Source organism: Peromyscus leucopus, chromosome 7 (genome assembly GCF_004664715.2).
Source record: "Peromyscus leucopus breed LL Stock chromosome 7, UCI_PerLeu_2.1, whole genome shotgun sequence".
Classification (NCBI taxonomy): domain Eukaryota; kingdom Metazoa; phylum Chordata; class Mammalia; order Rodentia; family Cricetidae; genus Peromyscus; species Peromyscus leucopus.
Genome location: NC_051069.1, coordinates 116,862,382 through 116,884,734, shown reverse-complemented (window position 1 = coordinate 116,884,734; position 22,353 = coordinate 116,862,382). Strand labels below are relative to the sequence as shown.

The 22,353-nt window shown below is 43.0% G+C and overlaps 1 protein-coding gene across 1 annotated transcript in view; it reads right to left on the bottom strand.

The window, feature by feature from the left end:
* Positions 1-22,353, bottom strand: part of Slc5a1 (solute carrier family 5 member 1) — an 83,358-nt gene that overhangs the window by 13,003 nt on the left and 48,002 nt on the right. Inside the window, exons 6-10 of the mRNA XM_028870736.2 lie at positions 9,115-9,220; positions 7,987-8,067; positions 6,222-6,442; positions 5,896-6,031; positions 3,596-3,703 (exon numbers count right to left, since the gene is read on the bottom strand). Coding sequence (XP_028726569.1) covers positions 3,596-3,703; positions 5,896-6,031; positions 6,222-6,442; positions 7,987-8,067; positions 9,115-9,220 — 652 coding nt within the window. The remainder of the gene's footprint in view (positions 1-3,595; positions 3,704-5,895; positions 6,032-6,221; positions 6,443-7,986; positions 8,068-9,114; positions 9,221-22,353) is intronic.

Genomic DNA, 22,353 nt, shown 5'->3' with positions numbered 1-22,353 from the left:
AATCTACAAGTGGAACCAAAGAGGCAGCCTAAGAAGATGGGGAAAGAGACAAACTGGAGAGGATAGCATTATGAACCCAAAGAGAAAGGTTCGAGAAAGACAACTGATGGATGACATTAAATGCTATTGAGTGATGTAAAGGGAGGGACAGGAAATGTCTGTGTGGTCTAACATGGGATTCAGTATTCACAGAAGCCAGGTGACTGCCGGGAGGCCAGAAACACCGAGTGCAAACACAGCGTTTTGCTGTTTTGCACACGTCTTTTTGTTGTTCACTGTTCAACTCTAGCACCATGGGCTAGGGTCTCACGAGAGCAGAGGGGTACAGGGCCAATTTGGAAAAGTCACACATTTGTTCCGGCAAAGACCAGTGTGACTGACTGTTGCTTGTCGGAACCTTAATTAATAAGCAGCCAAGTTCAGTGGAGGAGTTAAATATTACTCCCGCTCTTATATGAGTTGAATACAAATGTTCTGCCCAAGATTGTGCATAAAGCTTGTGGAAAGAAGTTTAAAAAGAAAGCTGGCCATGTTGGTAAACACCAGTAATCCGAGCACTAGGGAAGCTCAGACAAAAAGACTAACATCAATTCAATTCAAGGCCAGCCTGGATGGATGGATAGATAGATAGATAGATAGATAGATAGATAGATAGATAGGTAGATAGATAGGTAGATAGAGATAGGTAGATGGATGGGTAGATAGGTAGGTAGGTGGATGGATGGATAGATAGATAGATAGATAGATAGATAGATAGATAGATAGATATAGGTAGATGGATGGATGGATAGATAGATAGATAGATAGATAGATAGATAGATAGATAGATATAGGTAGATGGATGGATGGATAGATAGATAGATAGATAGATAGATAGATAGATAGATGATAGACAGATGGAAGGAAGGTTGAAAAGGTGGCTCAGTGGATAAGGTATTTGCTGCATAAACAGGTGGACCTGAGTTCGAATCCCCCACATCTATATAAAGCCAGGAACTATAGCACATATCTGTAACTCCAGTGCTGATGGGAAAGACATAGATACTGGGGCTGCCTAGTCAGCCAGTCTAGCCAAAACTGAGAGCTCCTGTGGGGGACTCATCCCCATCTTTTTTTCCCAAGGTACTCTTGAGGAGTGAGGGATAAGAGATTTAGATAGAAATATAGAGGGGAGAGAGAGACAGATAGAAACACAGGATAGCCTCGGGAGGGCCTGGATCCTTATCCACCAGCCCCTTCTGTCTCTTCTCAAGGGCTTTTTAAAGGAATGCCGAGGGGTGGAGCAAAAGACCTCTCCCTAGCACAGTCAAGTGCAGACCCTTCCAAACACCTGGTAACCATGCAATTCAGTAACCAGTCGGTTCATCCCCTTATGCAGCCCTGCTGGGTAAAGCAAGCTCAGATCTCACTAGGAAACCTCTGTGGGCTCCCACAAGCACCAGGTACAGTGAGATAGCATGTCTTAAACAAACAAACAAACAAACAAACACCCCACGGCTTAAGGCTTATGGGACATCTTGGAAGATAAGATAGAAATATTGTAAGACCCAGAGGAAAAATCTGCTGTAAGACCGTGTCTCCCAGAAATGACAGGGAAGTTTCATGCATGCTATCTTAACAATATGGCTGCTTAAACAAGACCTGAACAAGGACAACATCAATAGACATGATAACATGGAAGGGGCCCCAAACATAGGCAAAGGACCACAGGCAACTAAGGGGCATTAAGAGAAAAAGCAGTCTTCTCCTTGGGATGAGCTCCCAACTAGTTATCTAATACCAAGTGGTCAGCTCTGAAATCAAATACACACAAACAACACTAAATAGACTCAGCTCTCTCTCTCTCTCTCTCTCTCTCTCTCTCTCTCTCTCTCTCTCTCTGTGTGTGTGTGTGTGTGTGTGTGTGTGTATTAAATTTTAAAGGACAGGAATTTGAGAGAGTGAAAGAGGAACACAAGGGAGGAGCTGGGGGAAAGAAATGTATTATATTTTAATAATAATGAAAATAAATGTAACAGGAAAAGGACTATTACTATTATAAATGAGCGACAATATAGGTTATTGCAACTGTCAGGTAAAATGTTCTCTACAAATTTGTGTATTTCCCTTTTACACACTTAGTATTTCTATCACAGTGTAAATTTTTAAAGTTGTGAGAAAAAATAAGGTGCATGGGCCAGCGAAGTGGCGTGGTGGGTAAAAGTGATGGGTACACAAGCCTGATGGCCTGGATTGGAGCCCCAGAGTCTACAGCGGAAGGGGAGAACCAGCTCCTAAAGGCTGTGCTCGGATGTGTACACGCGCGCGCACACACACACACACACACACACACACACACATACACACACATACACACACACATACACACACACATACACACACACACAGAGCACACACGCACACACACACACACACACACACACATACACACACACATACACACACACACAGAGCACACACGCACACACACACACACACACACAATAAATCAAATATTTGAAGTAATTATGGTGGTTTGGAAGAAAATAGCCGGCAAAAGAAGTGGCACTATTAGGAGGTGTGGCCTTGTTGGAGTAGGTGTGGTCTCATTGGAGGACCTGTGTCACTGTCGAGACAGGCTTTGAGGTCTCATATATGCTCAAGCCATACCCAGTGAGACACTCTGCTTCCTGTTGCCTGCATATCAACATGTAGCAGCTCCTTCTCCAGCACCATGTCTGCCTGCACGCCACCATGCTCCTTGCCATGATAATGGACTGAACCTCTGTAACTGTAAGCTGCCACCTCAGTTGAATGTTTTCCTTTGTAACAGTTGCCCTGGTCATGGTGTTTCTTCACAGCAACAGAAAGCCTAACTAAGACAGTAATAATAGAAGTGGAGACTTGACATCTACTTATGGCTTCCACATGTGTGCACATGTGTACATGTACGTACACACATACACATACACACACAAATTCTAAATTTTGAAATGAGATCATTCAGCATTTGAGTTTCTATGACTGGCTTTTTTCACTTAACACCTTGCAGCGTCATCCACATTACCACAAATAAACAGATCACCTTGCAAGTCTGAATATCATCCTATTATTTGTGGAGACCACATTTTTATCCATTTATGTTTGAATGCTTAGGTTGGTTCCATAGCTCGGCAATTGTGCACAAGCCTAAGATGCACACTAGAACACATTTGTCTCTTTAACATAGTGGTTTTATTCCCTTTGGATATGAACTCTGTACGGAGAACGTTGAACCCTATGGTAGGTCTACTTTTAATTTTCTTTTCAGGAGCCTCCATACTGTTTTCCAAAATGGCTTCTGTAAGTTATAACCTCTTTGTTTAAGTGCTTTAAATGACTATCTAGACAGGCATGAATAGGGGATTTCTGCCCTCACCCCAACAAGTTTTCATATCGTTTCCTTTCTTAGCCCGACTAAAGGACAAGACCCAGGACGACAGACTCCAACTGAACCATATGTTACAGACAGTAACTCAAAAACACAGAAATGGGGCTGGGAAATGGCTTTGTCCCAGAATGCACCCAAAAGTCTAGGTCGAGCCTAAACCAAATTGACCTCCCAAGAAAGTCTCACCATTAGGCATGAGCTCCACTACCAAGGTTGGATAGGCGATGTTGGTGCAGCCAACAGCAGTGCCGCAGTACCTCTTACATTCTGAGGGGATGACACAGGCGATTTTGTCTAGAGAGAGAGGAAGGGTCGTATCAGCAAGTTTTCGTTGGGTTGCAATGGGTTCAGATGGGTGCAAAATGCTTACCTTCTTTTTGTTTGTTTGTTTTTTGGTTTTGGTTTTTCGAGACAGGGTTTCTCTGTGTAGCTTTGCGCCTTTCCTGGAACTCACTCTGTAGCCCAGGCTGGCCTCAAACTCACAGAGATCCGCCTGACTCTGCCTCCCGAGTGCTGGGATTAAAGGCGTGCACCACCACCACTGGGCATGTTTACCTTCTTAAAGCAACACTTCAAACAAGATATTCCCACCCAACACCCAAGAACACTGCCAGGAAGAGAACATCTCCCAGCTAAGCCATTCTGTGTCATATCCTGGCCCTGTTATCCCGGACACAGCTTGAAGCTCCCACAGCAGAGAAAAATGGTTCTTAGGCAAAAGGAAAAAAAGGAAACTAAGAAATAATCTGGTGGGAAGGGAGGAGACGCTGTCTTCTATCTTAACAGCTTGGTGATGATAATTGTCTTTTCTTTTTCCTCCTGAAAATCATGGTTATCTGTGACTCCTAGTTTTGAGGTTTATTTTGAATAGCTCTTAAGCATACAGTCAATCCCCTAGAAAACTATGATGACTCCCAAGATGTGAGAAATCTGGTGCAATGATAAGAAAGAAATAGACTGGGAGGAGAAGGGAACAAGATCTAGAATCTTGGAGCAAATTCTAGAAACTTATATAGAATTCAGCTCCACAAACATCTATTAAGTACCCATTTAGCACTGCACTGCACAGCACCAATTCACCAAAGTAGTATTTTGTAAATAAATAGCCATTAAGGAATGAGCCATTCTGTTTGCTAGACAAGTGTCTCTCAGTATCCACACGTGATTGGTTCCTGGGTACTCTTGACCCAATGGATTCCAAAGTCTGTGGGTGCTCAACCCCTTAAATAAAATATCATAGTACCTGTTGTAATGCATATCTTCCCCTTAAATGACGTACTTACAATACATAATAAGCTATAAATGCTATGGAAATAGCTGTTACACTCTGTTGTTTGGAAAACGCAATAAGCAAAACTTTACAAATTTTTTTGTGCAGATTTTTTTTCAATATGTAGTTGGTTGAAGAGCCACAGATGTGTGAGTTACGAATATAGAGGGCAATTATATTTCCCCATGGTGTGCAAGCCGGCACAGGAAGAGGAGAGCCTAGAGGGGGCATGTAACCAAGGACAAGATAGCAAATGCCTGCCAACTCTTCTGACTTGATTTTGGAGGATGCTTGCCAAACTGTCACTCTGTGGTGCTCTGTTTATTTATTGTTGTTATTTTGCATTTCAAACAGTTTTGATTTGTAACAGCTCACCAAAAATTATTTTTATTCATAGCAGCAGCATGTAAAGAGCAATGCTGAGATGCCACAAAAAAAGGCCAAAGATGAACCTGTCACTCTAGATGGCAAGTCACAGGCTTGAGGCCCCTGCAAGGAAACAATCCACAACACAGGGCAGAGAACATGGCACTCAGCAACTGGCTGGGCCTTTGACATTAAAATTACAAAATAAAGTATTAGACACCACTGCAAAGGCTGGGGGTCAGGGTGCAGAACAGCCATCGAGCAGACACTGTTTCCTGGAAGAGGGAACCTGGGTGACGTCACGACTGTGGAAGATTCGAAAAATAACGAGAAGGCAACTGTTGATGGAAGAAATGAGGGAATTGTTTCTCTCCTTCTGCCTCGTAGGCTCCAGAGATCAACTGCAGGTTTTCAGGCTTGGTGACAAGCCTGCCATCAAACAACTTTAAATTTTTAAAACACAAATAAATAATAAACTGATTTAAAAAGGGACTGGGATGGCCGGGCGGTGGTGGCGCACGCCTTTAGTCCCAGCACTCGGGAGGTAGAGGCAGGCGGATCTCTGTGAGTTCGAGGCCAGCCTGGGCTACCAAGTGAGCTCCAGGAAAGGCGCAAAGCTACACAGAGAAACCCTGTCTCGAAAAACCAAAAAAAGAAAAAAAAAAAAAAAGGGACTGGGAAAGGCAACGCCAAGATTTCTGTGTCTCTGAAGTGCACGCTGCCTGACACAGGCAGCCCTGACCTTGGTAATCATGGCACGAAAGAAAGAGTATCAGAGGGGCGGGAGGGCTTCCAGAGTGCCATACAGCTAGCAAAGTAAAAATGGGCTGAGCTCGGGTAGAGGAATTACCTGTGTATAAAACCCGGCTGACCATCCCCGTCATCACCATGAGGAACATGGGCAACAGCTTCATATAGCCACACAGGATACAGCCGGCCTTCACATGAGACATGTTCTTAGCTGAGAGGCAGCGCTGCACGATGACCTGTCAAGAACATCCCAGTGAGGACCTGTGCGACACTGTGACCATCTGACATCCCAGCTTCCCTGTTTTGGGTCTTTAGCCTTGGTCCCCAGAAACCCACAGACCTTCATCTCCATACTCAACCCCAACAGCCTGCCAGGTGGGAGTCTCCATCATGCAACCTATCTACCTGCACACCCAGACAGCATACCTGGTCTGTGCACCAGTACCACAGGGAGAGGATGCCCAAGCCAAAGATGAGTCCAGGCCATGGAATGTCTCCCTTAATAGGATCTCGGAATATATGGAACGAGTCAGCCCTGGGAGTGTAGCATTCTTCCTTGATGGTGATGTTTCCATCAGAAACCATGCTTGGAATGGCTTTCATGTACTTCTCCATGAATGCCTCATACCCTCCTACTTCATTGAAAGCTGAAAAATATTGGTACCAAAAAGAACACTGTGAAAAATTTAATTCCATATAGTGATTTCATGTATGAGTATATTGGACACCAAGAGGGTACCAGCACAGGAGAACGCCCTTGAAGCGTGCACAGTTTGGGGCAAATTACCTTCCCTGTAGGCCCCAGGTTTCTCATTTATAAAAATGGGAGTGTGAACTCTGCCCGGCCTTCCTGGGAGCCACTGACATTTCAAAGTCTATGGAAGTGCCCTGACTGAAAACCATATACAAAGGAGGAATGTCTTATTAAAAGAAGACCTCGGTTTTGAACCACATGCAGACTGTTTTTTCTTTAAATTCCAGCTGTCATCCATGGTCTTTGGAACCCAGAACACAGAGTTAGAGACACATAGTTGCTTTCTGGAGACTGGCCACAGGCCGGACAGCAAGTCCCAGGGATGTACCAGGAATGGGTGAGGGATCAGAACTTGGCCACCTCTCAGCTCAGTGTTGCCTTTTAGCCTGTTTGCTGACCCCCCAGAGCCTACGGGGAAAACCCAATGAAATCCTCAGAAAACTAAACCCTAGAGTATAGACAAGAGCCTTTGAATGACACCCAGAGGGTCCTATACACATGAAAAACAACATGTGTCTTCTGTCTCCTCCTAACAGCTAGGCTTTCCAATGTTGTCTTTTATAGACAGGACAATTTTAAGAAATGGTAGAAGATGCTGACAGTGGGTGAACAATTTTAAAATTTTGTCAACTGAAGCATTAAAATGAAAGATCACCTATCACCAACAATGCCTAAATGGTGGGTTTTTAACATCACAGTGTATGCAGGATATAGTTTCAGCCTGAAAATACAGCATGTAAATCTGTGTCACTTGATGGGTAGTTAACCTTCTTCATTTTTACCCAGGTTCTCTGCAAATACAGCACCACATTACCACAGGCCTACCCTAGAGACCACTGAACCAAGCTATCCAGAAAGAACAGGGGCAATTCGAGTATTCCTCGGGTCTGCTCCAACAAGGGTCCAAAGAGGCAAGGGGGTTCCCATAAGAATGGCCAGTCAGGACTGGGCCAGTGCCCTGAGCTAGGCAGAGTGTAATGGGATGTTTGTACACTATGTGAAGATGTATTGCTGTGATTTGTTTAATAAAGTGCTGAATGGCCTGTATCTAAGCAGAAGAGACAGGCGGGACTTCTGGGGAGAGATCGAGGAAGAGGAGAAGGAATCTAGGTACACGAATTACTCCAGAGATGCCAGAGATGAACAGGTCCAATGTACAAAAATGGAGAAGAGGTTAAAAAAAAAAAAGCCATGAAGTAGAGCATACATTAATAAAAGCAGATTAAGTTATAAGAGCTAGTTGGGGGCAAGCCTAAGGTAAGATGACGCTTTCATAATTGATAATAAGTCTCCGTGTCATTATTTGGGAGCTCACTGGTGGGACAGACAAAAACTCGATACAGCAGAGCATGCAGGCAGGCAAGCCAGACTTGCTCTTCCCTGGTCAGAACTGCACACCTCTGCCCCCACCTCCTCAGCTAGCCTTAACCCACTTACCAAACACAGTCAGGATAAGAGATCCCACCAGCATAATTGCTGTCTGCAAGGTGTCCGTGTAAATCACCGCCGCCAGGCCCCCTAAGCAGGCAAAAAGACAAGAGATCACATGGAGTGTGCGATGTCCACCTGCTTCCTTTTCCTACCCACTACCCTCTCTTTATCACCAAGGCACCTGCCAAGGAGCCCTCCACTGCCCCTGCCGCCACCATCTGCCTGCCTTCCCTCCTCCCTAATCTTGCTGCAATATTCTCCTAACCTTCACCTCTCACAAAAACACCTAAAGGCCTGGGAAAGGGCGGGGCATTTGTCTATACCTGAGTGGAAAACACTTGTTGTGAGCTTTTTAAGCTAGGACATGGCTCAAAAGAAGGCTTGCTCCTTTTTACTCTGTAATGCTAGAGATGGAGCCCAGCCCCCACCCCGTGTGTGTGTGTGTGTGTGTGTGTGTGTGTGTGTGTGTGTGTGCCCACGTGTACACACGCATGTGACAGACAAATGTGCTAACTGTAAATTACATTCCCAGCCTCTCTAAGGAACTTCTTGTCCTCAGGTATACAGGGCTCCCATGGAGCAGCAAGCTCTAAGGTTCATCTTCCCCTTCACTCCTGCAAAGAACACGAGTCTCTGCCATCCTCAAATCGTACTCCAAAACCTCTTCGTATATCTTTCTCCCACTTCAAAATGGTTCCTAATCTAGTCACATTAGACCTGTGGTTCCCAAGGACTCTGTACCTGTTTGTACCATCATGCTTCATGTCCCTTCTCTGCCCGCTCCTTCCCAGTAACCCACCTTCTTCTGGTACCTGCAGGCTCGAATTGCTTCTGAGCCGAGCCACGCCCATTCCTGACACCGTTCTCCGTTTCTCTTATTTTTTTCTCACCTGGCATACCTCTAATTGTCCTAGCTTAGCCACAACGTCCCACAACCTTCAGGGCTAAGCTCTCCCCGAGCGCCTGTGAAAAGCGGTCCTGACTTTTCCAACCAGCACGGGAGCTTTCGCAGAGCATTCACATGGCTTGCCAGGGAGACCAAGAAAATAGCCATTCTAACCCTACCTCCTTTATCCTTTGCAAGTGCCTAACCCTGAGCCAGGCCTGAGCTGCCCGTCACTTGAATGGACTCACCTGTGATTGTATAAAGGGCGGTGATTGCTAGTAGGATGAAGATGGCCAAGTATATATCCAGGCCCAAGGCTAGATTGATGAATATGGCTCCAGAGAAGATGTCTGCCTGAGAGGAGAGAAGCGAGACATAGGCAGGCAGAAGTGAGAGGTCATCTGGTCACAGGGGCCATAAAGCAAGCTTTGTTCATGATAGTAGTTAGCACTTCACAAGAAAAAGGACTCTGTGGTTAAAAAAAATCTATTAAATGCTAGATTACACAAATTGAAAGTGGTTTCTGTGCCCCACATCCCTTCACCTTTAATATGTACCATAGGCTGTGAATACATAGCTGAGGACCATGGGACAAGACGCTTCACAAACATTTAACTATAAATATATATATATGTATGTATAATATATATATATGTATAATATATATGTATGTATATATGTCTATCAGCATCCCACCCATCAGCTGCTGCTCTTAGCCATTGCTCCCGGCTCTTACACATCAGTGTGCACAGGTTTATAATCTCTGTCCTCAAAAGCAAGTCTGAGTGTTTCAGATCTGTGCGTGGGAAACCCAACCTCCACTCGCTGCTTCTTCACGATTTTAATTTTACCTGCCTGGCCCCAAAGGAGTTCATCCAGAACACTAAGTGCCTCTTGCACATTACTAGTGCTTCTGTCTATACTGGCTGGTGTAATTTTCAGGGGACTTGTCCCCTTGTCACTGCTGAATTCACTATGTTCTTTACATGGTTCTTCCAGACTTTCTTCTCTGCCTCTGGTAAAGCGACCTGGCTGGGTGGTATGCAGTTGCTAATATAAAGCAGCAGAGGGCATCAAAATACTGTGCTTCCAGGAAGGAGACTATTACCTGGTAATATTACCTGGTAATAGATTTTTTAGATTTGCAGGTACTGAAATTAGACTCCTCCTCCACAAAGTATATGAGTTGTTTTTTTTTTTTGTTGTTGTTGTTGTTGTTGTTTTTTAATTGCACAAAATAGAACACATTTTAGAAATCTAAAAAAGGAATCCAGCCACACTCCTTGGGAAGGGGCCAACAGGATTGGACTTGGCTCTCTTACACACACACACACACACACACACACACACACACACACACACACACATTCTCATTGCACCCTTCCTTACTCCATTGCAGTTGCTCAGAGTCCTGCCGTGTTCAGGTCCCCTGCCATGTTCTGCACTCTGCTATGGTTTCAGTGTGTCCCTAAAGGTCCATGAGTTGAAAACACAATGCCCAAATCCACATACTGATGCTTTGTAGGTGAGGCCTTTGGGGGGTAATTAGGATTAAGTGACACCAAGAGGGAAGGACCCCCGTAATGAGATTATTGACTTCCTAAGAAAGAGAGCCCAGGCTGCAAGCTCCTTTTCACCCCGTGATGACGCAGCAAGAAAGCCCTCAGAAGCACTGCTTTCCAAAACTGTAAGAAATTTCTGTTCTTTATAAATCTCGGGTACTTCATTACAGTAGCAACCCAACCGGACCAAGATACCCTCCCCATGGAATCTCTAGTTTCCTGCCTCTACTGTTCCACCTAATACCAATTCCATGGCTGTGTGCTAGAACTTGAGCCCCAAGAGGAAATCGTCCCGCCCTCCCAGCCTTTTGGGGGCCCTACATCTTAGCTGTAGTCATCTCAGACCTCCCCTGCAAGATGCTCTCACCCAAAGAGACCTATGTCATCACCAGTCCTGGTGAGGAAGGACAGACAGAATAAGGCGATAAGAAGGGGGATGGTGAGACACACACACACAGGCATGCACACATACACACACACACACACACACACACACACACACACACACACACACACGGACTCATAGATTGAGGGCCTGACTTTGGGCACTGCCGCTACAGCCCTAAAGAATGAGGGCAAAACATTTTATCTCTCTTCGTCTCCGTTTCTTCATCTTTAAAGCAGAGAGCTATGTCTCAGCGTCTGGTAGTGGGAAAGGCAGCGGATGCGCTCCACAGCCATGTCTCAGCAGCAGCTGAATAGAAGAAAGGAGCTCCACCATACACTAGTCACACTAAGTGTAAAATGGCCACCTCTTCCACACTCTGCACACCAGGCCACTTGATACTGTGATGAATATTCACAATGTTTCTCCTCCCTAAAATAATGCATTTTTCATTCCACAAAGTCATCTAAATTAAAGGAATCCTATTCACTGGTTACTGAAGAATGCTATTAAATACACATGCTTTTGATTTGACAAATTAGCTAAGAACATGAAAAAAGTTAGAAGGTGTCTACTACTTTAAAAATACCCTTTGGCTTGGGCTGTAGTGTGGTGGTGCATTCCATGCTTAGTGTATACAAGGTCCTAAGTTCAAACCCCAGTAGAAAACAGCACAAACGCCACGGTTGTTTTATTTTCCAGTATGTGGTCTTCAGAGCTTTGTGACAGCCACACTGTGACACTCTTCCCAGCACTAGTCACAATAAGTAACTCACAGTCACAAGACGTGCTATAATGACATCCATAAAATCTTCCTGGAGCCCGGTGTGGTGACTCACACCTGTAATCCCAGCACTTGAGATAGAGATGCAGGAGGATTTCTGAGGCCATCTTGAGCTACATAATAAGACTCCTGTCTACACACACACACACACACACACACACACACACACACACCTGTAAAAACACACAAGTGACGTGTGTGTGTGTGTGTGCATGTAGCTGCTTAAGTATTGCTAATTAAGTCTTATTTTTATGATATGCTATTTAAAACTAAAATACAATTTTAAAAAAACTAATACAAACTCTCCCTCTCATGAATTCTGTCCTTGGGACACCAAAAACCAGGATTCCTGCTGAGAATACCGTAGCTAAGTGCATCTAGTCGAGGAAATCCACCTTAGCCCGAGCTCTCTGTGCATGAGATTTCAGTTCTTCCTACCTGCCTCAATTTTTCATTTCCCTGGGATTTTTTTCCCTCTTCTTTTCCAGGGAATTTTACAGCTTACCAAGGGCTGCCACAGGCATGTGTTGTTTTGATACTCAAAAAGTATTGTCATTTGCTCATTTCTGCCTATGCTTTTGGGATTGCAGCGAGACGGTGAGATTCTCAAGTCAGCAAGCTGTTGGACCCCAAGAAATTCTCTTAGTGGAAAGAGATCGTGTGTTAACGTGTAAAGTACACGCTGCCAAGGAAGGCTCAAAATCTTGTGGTATTACAAGATGAAAAGTTGAAACTTCCACAACAGGGGCCAGAGAGATGGTTCAGGGGTTAAGAGTACTGACTGCTCTTCCAGAGGACCTGGGTTCAATTCCCAGCACCCACATGGCAGCTCACAACTGTCTGTAACTCCAGTTCCAGGGAACCCGACACCCATGGCAAAAACATCAACGCACATAAGAATAAAATAAAATATTAAAAACAAAAACAGAACACAAAACTTCAACAACAAGTGATGAGGAGTGAGAAAGCAAAGAAAGAGATGAAAACTCTGAAATGGCCAAGCCGCCATTGGCAGAATCACATGACCTCACTGGCACAGAGGATGACCCGCTGAGTTCGAGCTAAATGCTGAAGGACATGGAGAGAGCCAAACAAGAACGCTGACATTTAAGAAGATGCGCTGGAAAAGTGCAACCAGAAGTTGAGAAGTTGGGTTTGCTCTTTTGTGACAGTGGAGGAAAAACAGATACAGTGGTTGGAAAAAAAGCATAAACTTCGTGGGTGAATCACGGAGAGAGAAGAAAGGATGGATAATCGAGCTAAGATAAACTGCAGACATCTGCAACAGCTCATGAAACAAACTGAAGAGACCACAGGGGAAAAGTGGAAGCCTTGGAGGCAAAGAAAGAACTAGAAACAGAAAAGATGGTGTTGCGTAAACAAAATGTCCCATCTGAGGAATGTACAAGGCTTCAAACAACGACTAAAGAATATTCAGAGAAGACATAATGAATTTCAAAGTCTCATCCTGGTTCCTAACATGTCTGTTATCAGCCTCTGCTCTGGGCCTGGAACTGCCCTTTCCTCAGATGTGGAGAAATAGCTTCACAGGGAACTCTGTCTACTTCACAAAACACAAGAGACTGGAGAAACTTCACTCTCCTGGAAATGGTGGGAGAAAGGTGAAGCCAGAGGCTCAGCAAAGTGTGAAGCTGAGCACTGTGGCAGGGAAATCCTGCATTACTGTTTGCCCCAACCCATGAGCCACCTCAAGAAAAGGTTCCAGAGACGTTCTGTGCTGCCTAAACCCCAGAATGGGAGGACTACGCTGATGAAAGGGAAGCATTCTGAGAGTTTCACAGATATCTAGAGTATGTACTGACAGTCTTTTGACAACATAAAAACAGCAATTAGTTAACTGAGAAATCAAGTTCTCAAATTATTAATTTTTACTTCATTGAGTGTTTCTGGCATTTTGCCTGAAATATGTCCATCTTGAATTCCTTTTTCCTCATCTTTGAGATATCTGCTTGGCACTAACAAGATCAGTAAACATCTGACTTATTGTATACAAAAGTTATAAACTACTTAAAAGTCTAAAAATTTCTTTAAAGTTTCTAAATAAATGCTCATTATAGAAATCTTTACCTTTTCTAAAAGCTCTGCACTTAGGTTATCAAACAACTTAATAAATATTTTTGTACTTAAAAAGTATTGGTGCTTGTCTGGCTATGGTTTCAAGGTTGACCACTATGTATTGGACAATCAGCTACGTTTATTATTGTCATCATCATCATTATCATCATTATCATCATCATCATCATCTTCCTCCCTAGGAGTGACACCCTCTCTCAGTCAGCAGTTTCCTGCAGTTCTTAGTCTAGGAGTGGGACCCCATGAGACCTTCCCTTTCTGTGTTGCATTCTGTTTTGAAGCTGTGATGCTTCTGTCTTGTTTATGCAGCCATTATACAGACATACACAAGCATACATATATATATATATATATATATATATACATATGGCAATAACAATTTTTAAAAGACTATCAATATAAGAGAATGGTGATATGGAAGGGGTTGGAGGAAGAGGACTTGGGAGGTTCTGGAAGAGGAAATGGAAGGGGAAAGTAATGTGATTATATTTTAATTCAAGTTCCAGGAAAGGCGCAAAGCTACACAGAGAAATCCTGTCTCGAAAAACAAAACAAAACAAAAACCAAAATGTATAAAAAGGCCATCCATGCCTCCGCCCACCCCGGCCTGCCAGATTTAGCATGGGCACCACATCTGGTACCCTGGCCTACTCTGGCCAGCCCTGCCTACACCAAAACTGACCTCTGAGCTTCCACCAGTACCTGGCCCATCTGCCACCAACTACAAGTCCCTTCTGTATTGCATCCAACCTCTACAGCCAGCCAGACACCCCACTTCCTTTTCCAGGATCCATCCCAGTGAGTTTTCCTGACCTCCCCATCACAACTTTTCCTGAACCCACCAGATCTAGCCTAGGCTCAACATCCAGTGCCTATATCCAACCTTTCCAACCAGATCTACACCCACATGCCAGGCATGGGCCAGGAAGCCATCCTGAACACCAGCCCAGCCCCCCTCTGTCCACCTGACCTTCCACCCGAGCCATTTGCAACCTCTAGGCCCAAGCCACAGGCACATCCTCTTGTCTGTCCAACCTGCTCTGTCCATATCAGACTTAGAACTAACAAAAGAAGTCCATATGCCACATGTCATCACAAAAATACAAATAATGTGAAAGGTCAAGCCAGTATTCTCTTTCCTTCATCCACTGTTCTGTAGAAAGGTTCACTAGTGAGAGTTACCTAGATGAATCCCAGGACACAGAATTTAAAAGAACAATCATAACTTTACCAAAGAATTCAAGGAGTTTAAAGAACACACAAACAAACAGTTCGATGAAATTAAGGAGAATAAACACCCGAGTTCCAGGACAGCCAGGGCTATACAAAGAAACTCTGTCTCAAAAAATAAAAATAAATAATAAATAAAAAAATAAAACCCAATCAGAAGAGATAGAGAAGCACACTATATACCCATCAAAGGAAAATTCCACCAAGAGGATGTTAAATTCTTAACATCAAGCACCAAATTCAAGGGTACCCAAGTTCATAAACACTACTACATCTGAAATCACATCAACCCTTGCACAGTGATAGCGGGTAACTTTAATACACCACTCTCGCCAACAGACAGGTCATCCAGACAAAAACACAATGGAGAAATGCAGACACTAATTGACATCATAAAGCAAATGGACCTAGCAGATATCTACATAACATTTCACCCAAACACAAAAGGACATAACTTCTTTTCAGCAGCTCAGGGAACTTACTCTAAAATTAACCACATACTCAGGCACAATCAAATCTCAACAGATACAAGAAAATCAAAATAACACCTTGCATTCTATCAGACCACCACAGATTAGAACTGGATGTCAACAACAACAAACAACAGAAAGTTTACAGACTCATAGAAACAGACAACTCACCACTGAATGAAAAATGGGTCAGGACAAAAATTAAAGACTTTCTAAAATTAGATGAAAATGAAAACACAGCATGCCCAAACTTATAGGAAACAATGAAGGCAATTCTAAGAGACAAGTTCATAGCCCCGTAAGTGCCTACATCAAAAACTTGGAGACATCTCATATTAGTAACTTAATAGCATACCTGAAATCTCTAAAATAAAAAGAAGGAATCACACCCAAAAGGAATAAAGGCAATATATCACCAATCTCAGAGCCAAAAATCAATAAAATAGCAAGAAAAACAATATAATCAATGAAACAAGGAGTTGGTCCTTTGATTAAAAGTCAATAAGATTGACAAACCCTTATTCAAATTAACTAAAGGGAGGAGAGAGAAGATCCAAATTAACAAAATTAGACATGTAAAGGGTGGCATAATAACAGACTTGGAGGAAATCCAGAGGATCATGATGAGATACTTTAAAGACCTGTACTCCACCAAACTGGAAAATTCAAAAGAAATGGATAATTTTCTCAATATGTACCATCTGCCAAAATTAAATCACGATCAGATAAGCAATTTAAATAGAACTGTAACACCCAATGGAATAAAAGACAATATTTAAAAGTCTACCACCCAAAAAAGCCCAGGGACAGACAGTTTCAGTGAAGAATTTTACCAGACTTCAAAGAAGAGTTAACCCCAATATTCCTCAAATTATTCCACAAAATAGAAACAGAAGGAATATTGTCTAGTTCATTTTACAAGGCCATAGTTGCTTCATACCTCAACAACATAAAGACTTAACAAAGAAAAAAACATAATGCAAAAATTTTCAATAAATACTTATAAACTGAATCGAAGAACACATCAAAAAGATCACCCACCATGATCAAGGAGGCTTCATCCCAGAGATGCAGGGATTGTTTGACACATGATAACAATAAGTATAATCCACCAGAAAAACAAATTGAAAGACAAAAACTACATGGTGATCTTATTAGACGCATAAAGGGCCTTTGACAAACTCCCTAACCTTCCATGATAAAAGTCCTAGAGAGAATAGGGATACAAGGTACATACCTTTACACAATAAAGGCAATTTCAGCAAGCCCATAGCCAACATCAACTCAAATAGAGTGAAATGTAGCACATTCCTTTACACTGTGAATATATGTTGCTGTGATTGGTCTAATAAAAAAGTTGACTGGCCAGCAGTTGAACAGGATAAAAGTCAGGTGGGAGAGCCAAACTGAGAATGATGGGAAAAGAAGGGTGGGGTAAGAGGAATCACCAGCAGATGCAGAGAGACGCAAGATGGGCATGTCATACTGAGAAAAGGTACCAAGCCACATGGAAAAATATAGATAAGAAATATGGGTTAATTTAAAATGTAAGAGTTAGTTAGTAACAAGCCTGAGCTATTGGCTGAGCATTTATAATTCATATTAAGTCTCTGTGTTGGCTATTTGGGAGTGGCTTGTGGGACAGAAACTTTTGCCCACAGAGAAACTCAAAGCAATTTCACTAAATTCAGAGAGATATGGCTCTCCACTCTCTCCACACCTATTCAATATAGTATTTGAAATCTTAGAGCAATAAGACAACTCAGTTTGATCAAGGGGATACAAATTGGAAAGAAAGAAGTCAAAGTATCTTTAGTTGCAGATGCTCTGATAATATATATAAGTGATCATAAAAATTCCACCAAGAAACTCCTACAGCTGATAAACATTTTCAGCAAAGTAGCAGAATACAAAATTAACTCTCAAAAATTAGTAACCTTCCTGTACACAAATAACAACTGATCTGAGAAAGAAATCAAGGAAACAGCACTTTTCACAATAGCCTTAAAAATATAAAATATCTTGGGGTAACTCTAAACAAGCAAGTCAAAGACTTGTTTGATTAAAAAAAAAAAACTTTAAACACTGAATTAAAGAAATTGAAGAAGATACTGGAACATAGAACTATCTCCCATGCTCATGGATCAGTAGGATTAATATAGAAAAAAATGGCCACACTACCAAAAGCAATCTCCAGATTCAGTGCAATCCCCATCAAAATTCCAACACAATTCTTCACATATCACGAAAGGACAATTCTTAGCTTCATATGGAAAACACAAAAACCCAGAATAGTTAAAACAATCCTGAATAATAAAGGAACTACTGGAGACAGCTGACCTGAGCTGGTGAAAGCTCACCTACTCTGGATGACAGCTAGGGAGCCTGCATGGGACTGACCTAGACTCTCTGCATGTGTGTGACAGTTGTGTAGCTTGGTCTGTTTGTGGGACTCCTAGCAGTGGGATCAGGACCTGGCTTGGCGCTTGAGCTGGCTTTGGGGAACCCAATCCCCAAGTTGGGTTGCTTTGGCCAACCTTGATTCATGGGGAGGAGCTTGGTCTTGCCTCAACTTGATGTGCCATGCTTTGTTGATTCCCATGGGAGGCCTGCCCCTTTCTGAATGGAGACAGAAGAGGAGTGGCTGGGGGGGGGCGGGGTAATAGAAGGGAGGTGGGGGGAGGGAACAGGAAGAGAGAAGGGAGGGGAAACTGTGGTTGGTATGTAAAATAAATGCAAAACTTTTTTTTTTTTTATTTTTTTCGAGACAGGGTTTCTCTGTGTAGCTTTGCGCCTTTCCTGGAACTCACTTGGTAGCCCAGGCTGGCCTCGAACTCACAGAGATCCGCCTGGCTCTGCCTCCCGAGTGCTGGGATTAAAGGCGTGCGCCACCAACGCCCGGCTAAATGCAAAACTTTTAATAAAAGGAATTTAAAAATCAAGGAACTATTGGAGGTATCACCAACGCTGACTCAAATTGTGCTACAGGGCTTACTAATAAGAACTGCATGGAAGCGGCACAAAAACAGACCCATGGATCAATAGAATTGAATTGAAAAGCCAGCCATAAATCCACACACCAATGGACACCCAAAAATTTTTATAAAGAAACCAGAAATATACACTGGAAAAAAGACAGCATCTTCAACAAGGGGTGCTCATCAAAATAGACGGCTGCACGTAGAAGAATGCAAATAGATCCACACTCACCATCCTTCATGAAACAACTCCAAATGGATCATAGCCTCAACAGAAAACCAGATACACTGAACCTAATAGGGAAAAGTGGGGAATAACCTTGAACACATTGGCACGGAAGACAGCTTCCTGAACAGAACACTGATAGCAGAGGCACTAAGATCAACAATTAATAAACGCGACCTCATGAAACTGAAAAGCTTCTGTATGGCAAAGGACACCATCAAAGCAAGAGGCTACAGAATGGGGAAAGATTTTTACCAAGTACACATCTATAGAAGGCTAATATCCAAAATATACAAAGAACCCCAAAACTGGACATCAAGAAAAAAACATTAAAAATGAGGTACATATTTAAACAGAATTCTCTAAAGAAAAAACTTAAAGTAATGTTCAACATCCTTAGTCATCAGGGAAATGCAAATCAAAACTGCTTGGATATTTCATCTTACACCTGTCAGAATGGCTAAGATCAATAACACAAGTGACAGCTCATGCTGGTGAGAATGTGGAGCAAGGGGAACACTCCTCCATTGCTGGTGGCAGTGCAAACTTGTATGGCTAGTCACTTTGGAAGTCAGTGTGGTGGTTCATTACAAAGATAAGAATCAATCTGTTTCAAGATCTAGCTATACCACTCTTGAGCATATGCCCTAAGGACCCTTCATCCTACCAGAGACACTTGCTCAGCCATGCTCATAGCTGCCAGGTATTGGGGGATATAGTCCCAACTGGATATCTCTTGTCACCAAATGAAGTTTCCAGTACCAAGAATGGGTTTTGTCTAATTGAATTCTTGGCCAAAGGGGTCACATGGGAACCCCCAAACAACTCAGGCTATTGCCAAGGCTGTAGGTTGCTCTCCAGAAACTGACAGCAAGGCCCTAAAGCTGAAGACAACACTTATATAATGCACTGAACCTTGAGAAAGAGAGGTGGTACCTACATAGAGCCTTCACCCCTATGGGCCAGTGTTCTTGGTACTCTGCACACTACCAAAGGAGAAATGTAAACACCAACCCATCTACAAACCTTCCATCTACAAGGGTGGGGTGTCTGCCTGCAAGATATACTAGTGCAACAATGTCACAAAGCTTGTAGAAGTAACCAACCAACATCTGATGTGATGTAAGGCCCACTTCACAAGACAGAACCCATACCAGACAGTGCTTGGGTAACCAAGAACATGAGACTAGATAACCCAGATACCTAGGGTAAAACCAAACACTACTGTTCTACTAAAGGAACATAGCTATAAAATGACTCTTAATGACATTCTCCTGTATTTCTAAATCAGGGCCTTGCTCAGCCGTCTTCATGCAGTAGATGAGAACAAACACAGAGATCTACAATTGGACAATGTGCAGGGAGTGAAAGACGTGAAACACTTGACAATAAGTAGGATGTCTCCATCAAGTCTCTCCCTCAGGGCTCAGAGAACCCTTCAGAAGCGTAGGAAGGAAGCATAAGAGCCAGAGGAGATGGAGGACACCAAGGAAATGAGGCTTCCTAAATACAACAGGACCAACGCACATGTGACCTCACAGAGGCTGAGGCAGCCTGCACAGGGCCTGTGTGGGTCTCACCGGAGAGTGTCCTAGAGCTGGAAGGAGAAGTGTTCACGTGACCCACCTTTAACCCAGAAGCTGTCTCCAGTTGATAGCCACTCCCAAACGAAAATTCGGCTGTCTGCAAGGGAGTCTCCCTGGGAAAGCAGACTCCTCTTAAGGACAGGTTGCATGCCCAGCAGTGGATGGCCGACAGAAAATGAACTCAACAGCACCTTTGGAGATTCCCTGTCTCATAACGTCATATCGGGGCTTTTTCTTCTCTATCTCTTTTTTTAAAATTTTATCCTTTTCATTTTTATTTATTCATTCATTCATTTTTTTTATCCTACAGGTACTTTGCGTGTATATTATGGCTTCAAGTTCCATGTTCTTATGGGGTTTCTGAGTGTGTGAACAAGTGGTTTCTGTGCCTGTATCTGTTTTTTGTGCCTTTTCTTGGGCTCTTTTCATTCTGGTTGTTTGCTTTAACACTCCAATGTGTTAATTTTTTGTTTTATCTTTTTAAGAAGGGAACTGAGATCAAGGGTAGATACCAATAGGTTCTGGTTTCTTTTTTAAATAAATTGCTTACATAAATAAAGTCTGAGGGGTAGATATAAAAGTGCTTGTCATATTATTCTTTGTACTTTTGTATGTATGAAATGTTTGGGGCAGGGTTTTTTTTTTTCACTTATGAAAATGGTGGGTGAGTTAGAGAATATACTACCAGCCTCGATATAAAGAGCCCTCCTAGGTCCTCACTACATCTCATAGATCATCCCAGATTGCTCCTTTGCTAAGATTCTATTAGCACTAAGAGAGAGAAACAGACCAAACAAACAGGAGGGAGGAACAAAAGAAAACAAGAGAAGAAGAAAGGAAGGGAAGGAGAAGGAAGAAAGAAACTTTCTCAATGCTGCTCAGCAAAACCAACTGGAAGTAACAATTTTAAAGTACATCCTTCAAAGCCAAGAACCAACGGTCCTTTTCTACAGGGGTAGGAAGCCAGGCATGGTATCATCAGCCTGTAATCCCAACTGCTAGGGACCCTGAGGCAGGAAGATCATCAGCTTAAGACCTACAGAGAGTCCAAGGCTAGTCTGGGCAACTTATGTGAAAATTTGTCTCAAAAAATTTTGAATTTGGAGCTGGAGATATGATTCAGAAGTTAAGAGCACTGGCTGCTCTTCCAGAAGATCCAGGTTCAATTCCCAGCACCCACATGGCAGCTCACAATTATCTGTAACTCCTCCTCTAGGGGATCCAACACCCTCATACAGACATACATGCAGGCAAAATACCAATGCAAATAAAATACAAATAAATAAATTAAAAAAAATTTTAAATTCAAAATAAGAAAATTTTAAATATCTCAGTGGTGGGGTGTTGGCCTTGGTTCAATGTACAAGGCCATTGGTTCAATCCCCATTAATACAAACACACACCCACAAGAGTGGGGAGGGAATCATTCTCCCTCACCATCTCTGGCAAAGGCTGCGGAGACAAGAGCACAGCCTACTACAACATAAACACATTGGCTTGTGCTTTGTGGGGTTTCCAATAAAACCATGTGTATAGCCGTGGATCAAAGGTTGAGTTCAACCCAATAGCATCATTCGTATCACGTTGAGAGGTGGGCTGAGCTGTGTCTATGGGACTCTTGGGTAGCAATAAAACATGGACCCCGTTGGGAAACCTCTGAGAGTAACAGAGCCTCGGGCAGGTTACCTGGCCTTAGCTCAGAGGTTTAAAACCCTGAGATTTTTATTTTATTTTATTTTATTTCCTGAAACACACTATGTAGACCAGGATGGCCTTGAACTCACAGTGTTCCTCCTGTTTCTGCCTCTGAGTGCTAGAATTAAAGGGGTGCACCATCATCCCTGACCCAACCCTGGGACTGTGTGTGTGTGTGTGTGTGTGTGTGTGTGTGTGTGTGTGTGTTTCTTGCCCATTCTGATCCTAACCAAGACAGCTCTGATCATCCAGTAAGGCCTCCCTGGCAATGAGGTTTCAGATGGAGAAGCCTCATTACTCAAATTTCTCTTTCCATTTGTCAAAGTGAACAGTCCAGGTCCCAAGCATCAAACATTAAGCAAGAGCAAAAGCTTTTATGTCTACCTAAAGACCTGAAATGTACAGCGGGGTTGCTGTAAAAAGTTTATTGCAGTCATGATCTGTGATAACAGCTCCAGGAAATAGAAACCAGGACAT